Source organism: Primulina eburnea, chromosome 9 (genome assembly GCF_022965805.1).
Source record: "Primulina eburnea isolate SZY01 chromosome 9, ASM2296580v1, whole genome shotgun sequence".
Lineage (NCBI taxonomy): Eukaryota > Viridiplantae > Streptophyta > Magnoliopsida > Lamiales > Gesneriaceae > Primulina > Primulina eburnea.
In genome coordinates, this window is record NC_133109.1 from 33,735,175 (window position 1) to 33,749,867 (window position 14,693).

A 14,693-nucleotide genomic window follows, 5' to 3' on the forward strand; every position below is an offset into this window, starting at 1 on the left:
CATAAAACTCACTCTTACAAATTTTAAATGAAAAGACTTGTCATTGGTTTTAACATAATTATTTATTTTTTTGTTAAATTCAGTTTTATGTTAGATTTTATAAACAAAACTTCTAATTTTAATTTTTTTTAACATTTCGATTATTTCGGACACTAACTAAAAATTTAATTCCATTTTGATTGGATTGATTTTACGCAATCTCATTTTTCCAATGTACCAAAAATTTCATCAAAAAATAATCCAACATAATTATGTCAGGTTCAACATGGTCTTTTTTTTTCATCATGCCAATGAGAAAAATTGAGTCTCAAACTCGAGACTTTATCTCAAACTTAATATCTTACTTGATTTTTAATTATTGAACAAATAAAAGAAATGATACCATTGGATCTAAATGTTGAAATGTAGGAACGAAAATGCCAATTTCAAGAACCGGCCATCTAACTTTATTATCGATTATAGCATGACAGAGTGAATAGCAACAAATTTTTCCAAGGCAAAAACTGGATCTTGTGCATGGATGGATCCCCAAGTAAGCAACTGCGTGTTTCAATCCCCTTTCAAGTTTCAACATATCATAAAATTGCAATGACTTATTCTTTGTTGTGGCGCAAAGTTCCTGAAACATCGAGCATTCAATCAGCATCCTTTTTATTTAAATGTGCAGTGGTCAAACCGCAAGTTCATCAGAAAAGGGCAAACGAGCCACTGTGTCGAGCTCTGAAAAGTCCACACAAGGTGAAGCCATAAAATGAATTTGTAACTCAGAAAACTTAATCTCAGGACAGACTCCAACACTGTCCCAATCAATATTCTTGTAATAATACCTCACTTTCAAAGAGTTAATTATACACGCAATACCTTCCTTGTGATTATATTTAGAAGTCAATTCTTAAAAGAAAGGTTCATCATTTTATCTCTCCCGTGTTTGAAATTTTAGTTTGACTCAGGTTTCGAAAAGCTACAGGCTACATTTCCTACCAAGTTGTTATACATAATTTGTGAATTTTAAAGGCAAAGGTCTTATGGAACAGCAGAAGTTTATATCAGATTATCAGTATAGAAGATGAGACATATAAACACAGGCATGCAAAGAAACGCAGCAAACAAATTCGGAGCAATGCTAAACAAAAAATGAGATGGAAATAAAATGTTATTGGCAATCAGAAGTTGCAATTATTAAATCATGCAGATTTGGGTAGGGCAGTCAGGCATACTGATCCTTCCTTCACTCATCAAGAAATTTCTGTTAGTTCGAGATTGGCCGGAAGCTCTTGACTTCGTGGTTCTCAAGTGGATCTTCTACGGTTTGGAAGTCATATATACCAAGCACGCAATTACAGGTAATATCAGTTTCCCAGTAATACAAAAGTAAGCACTGTCATTTGAGAGTGAACAGATATATAAACATGTAAAATCAACGCTTGAATGGAGTCCGGGAATGTAAGGATACAAGAATTTATTTGTCCAGAAACAGACAAGTAATAAGGTGAAAACTCAAAGTTTCTGCCTACTGCTGGTCTTCCAAGATTCAGATAAATTGTATCCTGGTCCAATGAACTGGGCAGAATAAATGGCCCCATGAAATAGTTATTTTCCAAAACACTGGAAAACAGCCTCGGGTGATTCCATGCACATTTACCAATCACGCTTTGGTTAATCAACAATGTTGGTTAATCAACAATGAGAAAAACACAAACTAATTCAGAAAGTAACGATTGGATGGAATCAGTTGATTGTACTTGCCAAACACTACAAAAAGCTAGTCACTCGGACCTAGACGACAGAAATTGTATTTCGAGAATATCAAGGTAAGATGACATACATACAAGTATGGGTGAGTTTATGCTACACGGAGATAGTAGATTTATATATCGATTTTTGTTTTGTATAAGATGATTGACGATCATCTCAGAAAACTGTCAATACATTGTCTTATGCAAAAATATCGAAATTAGAACTTTTAAGTACCACATAGACTCACCGCACAAATATTGCATAGATGATTGCAATACCAGATTTTATTATACAAAAGCAAGAGTCAGGTTTAAGACAAATCATGGCTACGGTGGGGTAAAACAAGTTATTTGATTTGGTAGCCTTCCTTCTCCACCTATCTCAGGTTAGGCGGGAAGCTTCATCAGGGCCGGTGAGAAAGTTGCATCTTGAGCTTATTTATTACCAATTTTATGCCAATAAAGTAAATAAAAAGAAAAGATGATAATTTAAATTAATTTTCTGATTTACTAAATTTTATTTCAGTATTAAATCTTGTACTGATTTTATCTTGCTTAAATTTAGAAGAAAAAAAAAGAAGATGATAATTTAAAATTAATTAAAATAATGATTTGAAACTAATAAATAAAATGGCATCAAGAAATTAAGCTGATTGAATGTGTACAAATTTGCTCCGTGACAATTAATCAGATCCATCGATGACCAGCACAAAGTACCCAATAAGACGTGCAACTTGCCAGAATCAGTCCACCGCATGGCATCAGATTTCTAGATAACACAACATGAAATTCAGAAATAACCCATAAGAGTTTCAACAAACAAGGATTTAATCCCACCATATATTATTGTCGTAGTAAAAAAAACAAAACAAAATCTACTGCTATCGAGTTCCACATGCAAAAGGTTCTCCGTCAGGAACTTCCAATACAACCAAGTAAATCGAGTTCTTTAGATACAGATCTGACGAAACAAAAGATCAAAATTATGTCGTTCATCTACTGCTTTCGGATTCCGTCTCTCTTACTTCTTAGCCTCCTCATAATCTGCCTCGGGTGCTTGATCGCTGCCCTGAGAACCTCCCGTGGAGGAGTCACCACCACCGGAACTGCCAGACATGTGCTGCCCAATCTTGGAAACAGCCTTGTTTGCTGCATCAAGCTTAGCCTTGATGTCATCTATGTTTTCTGTGGCCATTGCATTTCTCAAATCTGAAACAGAGGTCTCGATTTCTGAAACAACTTCTTTTGGAATCTTGTCCTTGTACTCGTTCAAGCTCTTCTCGATGCTATAAATGGTGGTGTCAGCATTGTTTCTGAGGTCAATCAAAGCTTTCCTTTCCTGATCTTTCTGGGAATGCATCTCAGCCTCCTTAACCATTTTGTCAATCTCGTCTTCTGACAGACCACCTGAAGATCTAATGGTAATCTGCTGCTCTTTGCCGGTAGTCTTGTCCTTTGCAGAAACAGTAACAATTCCATTGGCATCTATATCAAATGCAACTTCAATTTGAGGCATACCCCTGGGAGCAGGAGGGATACCCACCAGATCAAATTCACCGAGAAGCTTATTGTCTGTAGCCATCTCACGCTCACCTTGCAAAACTTTGATACCCACTTGGGTTTGATTGTCAGCGGCAGTAGAGAATACCTGAAAACAGTACGAATTAGGGCCAGGCAAACTAAATGAAGGGTCAATATGCCGAGCATCATAATCAAGGACTCACAACATATCATATGCTAACCTGGCTTTTCTTCGTAGGAATAGTGGTATTCCTGCTGATCAATCTGGTAAAGATGCCTCCAAGTGTTTCAATACCAAGCGAAAGGGGAGTGACATCCAGGAGAAGCAACTCCTTGACATCACCACGGAGAATACCACCCTGAATAGCAGCTCCCATGGCAACGGCCTCATCTGGATTCACTCCTTTGCTTGGGGACTTGCCAAAGATTTCGGAAACCACTTCCTGAACCTTTGGGACACGTGTCATCCCTCCAACAAGAAGAACCTCATCAACATCCTTGATTGATATATTAGCATCCTTCACACAACTCTTGCAGGGGGACCTGGTCCTCTCGATCAAATGGTTGACCAGAGCCTCAAACTTAGATCTAGTAAGTGTAATGTTCAGATGCTTAGCACCAGAAGCATCAGCTGTGATAAATGGCAAGTTGATTTCAGTTTGAGATGTTGAGGAAAGCTCTATTTTTGCTTTTTCCGCAGCCTCTCGAAGTCTCTGCAGAGCTAGCTTGTCCTTTGACAGATCAATTCCGTCAGTTCTCTTAAATTCACTCACCAAAAACTCCAACAAAGTATTATCAAAGTCCTCTCCTCCCAAAAATGTGTCACCATTAGTTGCTTTCACCTGCATGGTCAATATGTTATCAGCAAAGAAAACGAGATAATTCAAATCAAACTTGCTGGACATACCTCAAAGACGCCATTTGATATCTCCAAAATAGAAACATCGAAAGTTCCACCACCAAGATCAAAAACAGCAACGAGACCTTCTTTGTTATTCAGGCCATAGGAAAGCGCGGCTGCAGTAGGTTCATTAATTATCCTCTGCACGTCAAGGCCTGCAATCCTGCCAGCATCCTTAGTGGCCTGCCTTTGAGCGTCATTAAAATAAGCTGGAACTGTGATCACAGCCTTATTTACAGACTTCCCTAGATAAGATTCTGCAGTTTCCTTCATCTTAGTCAATACAAATGCTCCAATTTGACTTGGTGAATACTGTTGGCCATTGGCTTCAACCCAGGCATCTCCATTGGGCGCTCTAATTATTTTATATGGAACCATCTTCATTTCCTTTTGAGTCTGGGGATCATCAAAGCGCCTGCCAATTAAACGCTTTGTTCCAAACACAGTGTTGGTTGGATTAGTTACTGCCTGTCGCTTTGCTGGTGTACCGACCAAAAGTTCTCCTTTTTGATTAAAAGCTACCACAGATGGAGTGGTGCGAGCACCCTCAGAATTTTCAATGACCTTTGGATTCTGAAGAAGAAAATTGGAAACCATTTAGATTACAATTACTAGCACCTGGAACATCAATTTTATGCCCAAATACCAACAACAAAAAAACTTTACCTTGCCCTCCATGACTGATACACAAGAATTTGTGGTTCCCAAATCAATGCCAATAACATCACTACCAGCCGGCTTTGTGCTGTAGCATGAATAATGTGAGTCTAAAGGCTCAATTGCATATTCCAGTACAACATAGAAACCGAATACCAAAAGGTCAAAAAGTTACCTGAATGGCCTAACAAGGCCTGCCCACTTGTTATTCACAGCCCATGACGGGTTGGTGTTTCCAGTCAACTGAATGAAAAATACAAGCCAAAATGCAGAAATGTAATCTTGTTCAATGCAACCATCACAAGAAAACATGCTGGAGAAAAAGTTCTTGAAGAATAACACAGTAATATGTAATACTACAGATCCAGTGTTGTTCTAATTCAGTAACGTTGCTTTCAATACTTAGGTAAATTAAAAAAAAAAAAAAAAGAACCCTGCAACAGCTGAGGAAACAACCAACAGAGCTAATACAAGTTGGTTCAAAAGAGATTTCGAGCTTAAATTAAACAGAAAATACATAAAGGTGCTTCTACTAGCCAGAGACCACCCAGCTTCAAATATGTCCACATCCGAATTGAAATTATCCAAACGTACAACAAGTTCACATAGCACAAGGAATCGAAATCAAACAAACCGTCATACATAATAATCGGAAAAAGCTACCTAAATATACACGCATCAACAATAAATCACAAATAATCATATCGAATAATAATAACAAAATCAGAAAAAGAAACATACTGTTCTGAAAGCAGAAACCGGAGCTGAAGAAAATTCTCGGCGACGAAGAGATCTGAGGAGGACGGCGGTGGCCATTGACTGCGAGGAGCAAAAGAGCTTTTCGCAAAATCTTCCGCTTTTGTGGATCAGCTGTGCTAGGGTTTAGGGTTTTGGAAAGGCCAGTTCGAGGAAATGAGGCGGAGAGAGAAAGCAAATAAAAATATATAAGTGAAGTTTAATGACAAAAATGGTTACCTTCTAGAAGGTTCTACACATGTTGAGGAGTAGTAGAGTACGGCCCCAGGTATTTTATTTGCATTTCTATTTATATATATATATATATATATATATATTATTTACATTTATTTTGATAAGTATTTATTATTTAATATTTGTTGGTTTTTTTACTGATTTTTTTTTTAAAAAATATCCTCGTAAGAATGAAATGTATATAATCGTATAATTGTTTTATTGTATACCATTGTATAATTGTCTTATTTTTATCTTTTTAATTAAATTTGGGATTTATGGGTCTAGAAGTGATTTCTCCCAAATTTTAGAAAGATGATTTTATTTGACCAAGTGGTAATTAGCGTACAGTCGTATTATTTACTAATGACTATAGCCTATAGGCATTAGTGTGTTGTGTACTTGTAAGTTGTTTTTCGTTCACATAAATGGTTTTTTATTGAAAAATTTGTAATTTTTTTTGTTAAATTTTATATAAATCGTGTGTTTTTTTAAAAATAATGATGATGTAATAATAAAACATTTATAATTTATTTAGATAATGAGTAAATTTTTGAATTTGGTATAAATATTTCACACTCAAGTCAAAATATGTATGTATAGTTGGTTCGCGAGATAAGATTAATATTTTGATTTAGAATTGATAATCTCAGGAGACCAATAAGTAACATTTAAAAAAAAATAGTAGTACCACATTCTCTGATCTTTTTAATTTAAAATCATGTAGAATAAATTATTTTGGCATTTTTTTAAAAAAGAAATGATAACAAAAACAATCATAAGAATGTACTCTCCAGCATTTCTCATTGGTGTGTTACACGTCACAGAAATTCGTGTGAGACGATCTCTATCAAAAGTAATATTTTTAACTTTTTATCGTAAATATAAGCATGATTGACTCATCTCATGAATAAAAATCCATAAAACCGTCTCACGAGATATCTGCCGGTTACACGTTCAGTGCCCATCTTTCTTCATACAAATGGGATATTTATCCTGGGCACTCGGACTAAAAAGATTTATTTTAACATGATGCGACACCAAATATAAAATTATTTCAAAAAATTTGCTTATCAGGTTAATATAGCAACTGCAATCAAGTAAAAATTATGTTAAAATTCTCGATTTATCATCAGCTTACGAGAAGAAAAATGCATGTACACAGCCCATTCCAGTCTCCAGCTTTTCAGAAAGAATGCTGGAACTTCGAAAGGATCAGAGAAAGTTAGCAGAACATCAACCATCAAAGGTAATGAAGCATATCCTCCATCCCTCACAAGTAATATATTTACAGCTTAAGCCGAAGGTAGCCTCCACCTCTATCGTTTCTTTCTTCATTTGTGATGGTTCTCCTAACGAAGGATTTATGGTTGACAGACCGACTTCTTCTCAAATCTTGCCTTCTTCTTCGCCACGCCATTACATGACTGTAAAGACTCGGGAATAGGAAGCATAGGAGAACAATTCCAGCCGTCGCAATACATATAAACATTACGTTGAGGAAGCCATCCTTTAGGCGTGGATCTCTCTGCCCAGTCCAAGGAACACCTCCCACATTCATCCCGAAAACTGTTGTCACAAGAAAGCACTTTATGTTAACTTGTTAAAAGTTTTTAAATGAGTTTATGGAATGGAAATATCAGTGAGACAGATAAAGACTTGATTTTTACAATGCATGTGAGGAAAATAGAGATTCAAAGTTTAAATAAGAAAAAGTAAGAAGGGAGGTATCTAATCTAACCTCCGGTGATGGTTGATAATGGCAGAAAAATGATGGAGAGGAACGAGAGATAATATAGTTTTCTATTTATTTGCTCGGATTGCCAACTGTCTAAGCCGTTTTGAATTGCCGTGACACGGTTGGCTATAAACCCGACGTTCTCCTTTAGTCTGCGTATCCGTGCAATCAATTCTTCCAAAGCATTGATATCTTCACTGGTGAACCAGTCTTTTGATGAACACTTTTCTTTAACACGAGGGAATACTTGCTCACCATGTGCAATCACCTGCAATATAGAAAACAAGGAGTTTGGAAATTAGTCTATCGTCCCAATATCCTTTGTTTTAAGCCGGTAAATGGAAGGGAAATTCCTCTCTAGACAACCATAAAATGGGAACCTGCATAATGAAGCAGCCATTGAGCTACACTAACCAAGTCAGAAGTCACATTTATTGTAACGTGAATACACTTAAAAAACAAATAGAAAGGGAGAATTTCGAGGGGATCAGGGGCACTGAATCTAAACTCGTAAGCACCTGCAAGAGACGTTGCAAATCAAGGTGCATTTTGGGGAATCTTCTGTCATCTGACATCTGTTTCTTCAAAGCAGAGCCACCTATAACCACATCAGGAAACAGACTTCAAAACAAACATCACGAGGCAGAAAAAAATAACAATGCCGCCAATATACCAAATCAGCCAAGTAACACTGCAAGAAACTAGCGAGTTATCATAGTGTTTAATTTACATTTTTACTTGGTTTTTTCGGCCTTTTGGAGCAGAGCTAATGCACCCAACTCTTTCTGACTGTTTTAAGTATGAAATGCTGATATAATTTAGTGCAACATTTATTGATCTACAACTCCATGCAGAAAACAATAAGCTGTCTTGACAACCTACTAAATTTCAAACATTTTCAAGAATTCAAAATTTTGTTCGAGAGGAAGTCATTTTCTGATATGCAATCTACCAATTGAAGAAAAACAAACTCTAAAGTATAAAAGAGCTAAATTTGATTGTTAATTGAGACGATCATTATTCGTACCAGTTACATATCCGCAGCTGTTTTTGAAACTTGAAATCTAAGGTTAAATCCTAAACATATTTGACAAGTGAGTTCTGACACTTGCTGCTAATCTTAACATATTTATATTCTTTTGCTTTAAGATAATATATGCACAAGGATGAGAAAGTTCTTTCTGAATGTCCCAATCTTCACTATGCTGCACTCCAAAACAACATACATAAAATTAAGTTTACAAATGCAGAACTTTCAACATGTTATCATGTTGACTTGATTGAATGGGATATTCAACCTCTCAACTCCTAAAATAGATGAACAGCATTGAATGTAAAATCTTAAAGAGTAACATAGATTTGTTGACAGACAATGTTTCCTAATAGACCAGCTAGCCCTTTTAAGCTATAATTCCTAGGAACCACTTGAAGAACTTGAGATATTAACCTGTCATTCAACGAAAATATGGGTACACAGAATTTGTCCTAAAATTTCAAGCAACACAGGAAATCAATCTGTTCATAATTAGCAAAGAACAAACTAGAAAAATGAAGGAATAAGCATAAGAACACATCGAAATGTTAATGCTTTTGCCGCTTGTTATTTTTCTCCTCTACATCAAACCACCATTAACAGTAAACATTTCAGAGAATCATAAATATCATTACAATGTAAATATGATAAAAAGTTGGCAAATCCAGACTAGGAAGATTTTGAAAAAAAAAGAAAGAGGTTTAGCTGAAATGATCAAATAACTTCACACTCAACCAGTATAAAGTACTTGCATAAATGGTTGTAACACAAGTAATTTTTTATGTACTACCCGAAAAATACCTTTAATTTATGAAAAAGATAAGGAAAAGAGAAAATTATAGAAAATTGTAACATAAAAATGAAAATAGTATACTATCCATCCTAGCAGTCTGTAATTACAGTGCTCGGGAGGAAAAGTTACATTAGGGGAACAACATAAAGAAATTGGAAACAGCAAACCTCTGTCCATCTCTAGCTCCACCGAATCCAACTCAAGCTCAAGCTTGATCACAACATCCTGAAGGTGATCTACGTGTGTGTCAATTATGTGAACGACGAGATTGGAAATATATTTCGGCACAGGATTATCAGCCCCCTCCGAATGATTCATCGTCAATAGAAAATCAAGGACATGCTCCTTAATCACCATTCTACCACTATCCTTGGCTTCACTACCACCATCATTGAACCCTCCACGATTGGAATCTCTGATAGCAGTGATTTGTTAGCTGGGGAGAAACCCAATCTTGGGACACGGCCTAATGAAATCGTAATAACTGAATTCTCCGTGACTCTTGCAGCAATTCTGAATGTAAATCTACTAGAAGCAGGGCCAGGTGAATTAACTCTGAATACTAGAGCACCATCTACATGTCCACAGAAGGGTCCGTTGCTAACAAGTGATAGGATATCTTGAAGTTTGAGGGGCGGACAGAGCAAGTCAATGAGATATTGCGCAGATTGTGATAGTTTTTGATTCCTCCCTTTCGGAAGTTCCACATGATACCAACAGAACTCTTTGCCTCTGCCCTCCACAAGATCCCATTCCTTGTTATAATAATTGCCATCTCCATCAAATATATAGGCCTTCGGCCTCACTGCACCAGGATAACGCGAGCCATGAAAATGAATACCTCGAATGTTGGTGGTAGTCAACGGTTCTGTATCCAGATCCTCGCCCTCACAGTGTACCCGATGAACTGCCATAAATATTCTAAGAAATCACTCGTCAAACAAGCCCACAACTCCCGCAAATAAGATATAATATTGTACAGTTCTTGTTCAACCTCAATACCCGTACGAAGTTGGATGATAACAGGGTATAACCACCAAAACACCCTTTCGCCGCTTCTTACCCTGAAACAATGCGTAAAATCCAGTGGTTTAGATCACCAAATCTTCAAGTGTGCATCTCCAAATAATCACCAAATCAGTATGTTTCATCACATCCATTAAATTCTTCGAACATGGTGATTCAAATATAAATATAATAGTGATCATTGATGCACTCTTGAAGCATATAAAAATGACTCAAAATCGCGGAAACAATCAAATCTATCCATCACCGATCGCATTTTTTTCACGAAATAACAAGAGAGAAAAAAAGGTATGAGCATACAAGCATTGACGCAAATATTTTACCTTTTTCATGCAAACCTTTCCCGACTCAGAGGCAGGTTGAATCCAAGAAAACCCAGGTGAAATCAAGCACAACCCACTGAGAATATATGCTTTTGAACCCAAAACAGAAAAAGTAACAATCTTTCCCGGCGCTCATCCACTAGAAAAGATAAATATGCATGGAAATGACGAATAATATGAAATAAAATCAAGAATTGCATCTTTTACACATTGTAAAAAGATTGGAATTATTCAATCTTGCACAAAGCAGAAAACAAGAAGAGGTCCAAGGAGAGCAGGAATTGGCAAAACAAGAACTTAAAATAATATATTGATCACGTAAAGGTGGTTTCCTCGAAACTTCTCCATGAGCCGGTATTAGAGGAGAAAATCTGACGTTGGGATTTTAATATCATGATAATCTCTGGTTTTGATTCTGTCAAAATTATAATAATAAAAAAAAAACTATCATTTTTAATATAAAACTAAATCCAATTTTACTGACACGCATGTTTTCATCCATCTGTTAGGAAAGTGATGAAGTATTTCTCTCTTGTTTTAACTTCCAGATATTATCTCAAAAGAAAAAATATTAGTAATCATTTCTAAAATTATTTAAAATAATTTGTAACTTTTTTTAAACATGTTTTAATTTATTTATTATAATATATAAATCTTTTTAGTATTTCTTCATTTTAGTTGATTTATTGTTTAGCTCAAACTATATATCACAAAATAAACCCATATATATTAAAAATTAAATATTGATATATTTACTCAAAAAAACTATAATCGAAGATAATTGAGACAGTGATATCTCTTACTATTTATTAAGGCTGAGTAGGTTAGAGTAACTTCCTTGGTCTGTTTTTTAAAATACCTAAAATACCCTTCACCCCCACTCTCTACATTACTAATTATATATATTAATAAAGTGTTAAAAAATAAAAGCAAGTCACATGAAGTTTAGTGGATAAAGCCTATATTTCTTAATCATGAGGTTGTAGGTTCAATTTTTGCTTGGGTCTTTTTTATTCTTTTTTAATTTATTTTTTAGTTCATATATCAAAATTATAATGTAGCCACTCATTATTTCTTATAAATATATTTTGATCCTCATTTAAATATAAATCAAATAAATTATAAAAACATATCGTACAAGCACGCAACGCGTGCGTTGTTGTACTAGTATGAATTAATAATTTTATGCATTACGGTTGACCGAAGTTATTTAACTAATATCTCGGGTTGGACACATGCAATACATAATATTTATGAAATTTATATGTGATAAATACTTTTTTTAAAGTAATCAGGTTAGATAAGTTATTTTACAACCTATCGGATAAGTTAGGTTTATTTAGGTGGGAAAATTTTTTTAAAAAAATGAAGGTTGTTCTTTAAATTTATTGGAGAAATATTAAATAGTAATAGACTGCTATAGAGATGATAATGTTTCACCAAACACCAAATTTGTTAGTATAAAAAAATCTAAATCTGACATATATAGTACCATATACATCATTCATGCATCATAATTTAGTTACACCATCAAATATAACTTTTTTTATGACCTAGAAATCGACATCTATTATTTTTCTATGCAAATTGAATAAACTATTGAACTAACGTAATAGCGTACAAACCACTTTAGTCAGATAAATTATAACGGACAAACTTTGTGTGACAAACTTGCTCGATAAAATGTTAGTGGAGATAATCAAACTCCTGACAATTAATCAAGCAGTGCATATACTCCACCTACCGAATACATTAAATGGTGTATCTTACAATTTATATCATGTTCGATTCATATGGGTCAGACTAGAGTACAGTGGTTGGAGCAGTACCGTCATGGAGCAATAATTGATTATGCTGAAATAGCGATCAAAACCAAAAACACAGTGTTTGGATTATTATAGGATTTAAAATCTTCGAGTTACACCATTATCACTGCTTGATCTCACAACATTAATTTTAGATAATAAGAATAATTCAAGATATATGTCATGTATATTAATTTTAAAAGAAAATATCAATTTTATCAATGTGAAAACCGACTAAATGATTATGTGCAATCGCGTGTTCTTAAAATTTAACGGGAAAAATACTCATTTCTTTTTTTTGTTTGCATACGTACCCAAATTTTGTGCTTTTTTCTAAGTGTGTATTTAATAAATCGAAAATAATCTTTTAGCCCACTTTTTTAAAATGGTTGGATGACCCATGTTATTTCAAGATCATAAAATAGGCTGTGTTTTCAGTTAACTTTGTTACATCCAGCCCAGACCAATGTGAGCTAAATGGGCCAACAATACAATTTTATTTCCACACACACATGTGTGTACGTACACACACATATCCACTTATATGCAAGCCTCAATAATTTGTATTTGGCCAGTTACTGTACAGTTCCCGGTCAAAAGCAAGGACACGTGCCGCATGCTTATTTCTCTACCAAGCAAAATTTTGTGTTGTCGATAAGAGGGTATGCGGTGGTTGCCCACTTTTCTGTTTTTTTCCCACCTGTATTTTTTTTGCTTTTTTTCTCCTCCGGTTATTGTATTTGTTGGTCGAGCTTTTTTGATTCTCCGTCTGTTTGCGCTCATTCTTCCTTGAAATTTTGGTTTGATGTTTGTTCTTCTTGTCCGATCTACTTCTTTGCAATTTTTCCTTCCATGATTGAACAACTCAAGCCTAGTAACCTTCTTAATTAATTATCTGTAGTACATGATGGATACATATTTGTTATAGTTTAATATAAAATATTATTTTATAGATATAGTGTATCTTTGTATTATAGTGGATCAATATTTTCTATCAATTTTTGCGCTTGTGTTTACTAAATGACAGCTCATTCAACGATTGACAAAAACTTATGTGAGATGGTCTCACGGATCGTATCTGTGAGACGGATCTCTTATTTGGGTCACACATGAAAAAATATTATTTTTTATTGTGAATATGAGTAAGGTTGACCCGTCTCACAGATTATGATCCGTGAGACGGTCTCACATGAGACTCACTCTGATGATTAATAGTGATTTTTTAATACATGTATGAGTGTACACGATATATAAATATTAATCATGCATAGTTTTTCAGTGTCGTTGAGGTGATATTCATCTATTGAACGTATAATTTTGATATATTTTATTATATCCAATTTATGAAGAAAATCGGAGCGATGCTCGCATATATATATATATATATATATGATAAATATATAATGTATAATATATATATATCAAGTGAACTCGAGTCAAAATCACACAACCCACAAAAGTGGAACACGATGAAATCTTACCATAGATTTACTGCTTGAAGTTATGATACATTTAGAACGATATTTTCCTCATATTTTAATATAACATGATCAACTAATCTTATAATATTTGTTGGGTGCAATATTTATTAATGTTTGATAAATAATCGAAACGTAGTGTTTGAACGGTTGTACAATTTAAAATATTTGAGTTATACTGTTACTACTAGTTATAGTTTTTAGTAAAACAACTAACATTCAGTCCTAGAGTATGCATAACATGTTTTTTTATTCTAAATTTATATTTTTTCGGTACAATGATTGTCTTTACTGAGTAGAGCAACCGAAATATAGTGATTGATCTATTGTAAGATTTAAAATATTTGTGTTGCACTGTTACTACCAGCAATAACTTTTGGCAATGCGACAAGCAGTCGGTCCTACAATTGGTATCATAGTCAATGTCACAGATTCATTATCATTGATTGCAAGTAGTGCAATCATTGGGTTGTTGGGTGTAATAGTTTTTTCTGCTGAGTAAAACAATCGAAATCTTGTGCATGAGCTACTATACGATTTGAAATATTTGAGTTGCACCGTTACCACAATCTATAGTTTTTGGTAAAGCGGCAAATATCCAGTCTTATATTTTGTATCAGAGCCAAGATAATGAGTTTGATTCTCATTGATTGCAAGTAGTGCAATTATTGAGAGAGATTATTGGGTGCAATAATTGTCTCCATTGAGTAGAA

The 14,693-nt window shown here is 34.6% G+C and overlaps 2 protein-coding genes across 2 annotated transcripts; both read right to left on the bottom strand.

The window, feature by feature from the left end:
* Positions 1-2,533: 2,533 nt before the first annotated feature.
* Positions 2,534-5,747, bottom strand: LOC140841915 (heat shock 70 kDa protein, mitochondrial-like). The gene is made up of 6 exons (XM_073209648.1): positions 5,557-5,747; positions 4,991-5,058; positions 4,825-4,903; positions 4,165-4,731; positions 3,479-4,099; positions 2,534-3,384 (listed from the first exon to the last, which is right to left on the bottom strand). The coding sequence occupies exons 1-6, from the start codon at positions 5,629-5,631 to the stop codon at positions 2,758-2,760; spliced, it is 2,037 nt and encodes a 678-aa protein (XP_073065749.1). The 5' UTR covers positions 5,632-5,747; the 3' UTR covers positions 2,534-2,757.
* Positions 5,748-6,831: 1,084 nt separating this feature from the next.
* Positions 6,832-11,089, bottom strand: LOC140841916 (uncharacterized). Its single transcript, XM_073209649.1, is given in 6 exon segments — positions 6,832-7,353; positions 7,526-7,790; positions 8,041-8,120; positions 9,516-9,746; positions 9,749-10,412; positions 10,698-11,089. Coding segments are annotated over 5 exon segments (1,371 nt in total). The 5' UTR covers positions 10,263-10,412; positions 10,698-11,089; the 3' UTR covers positions 6,832-7,072.
* Positions 11,090-14,693: the final 3,604 nt, after the last annotated feature.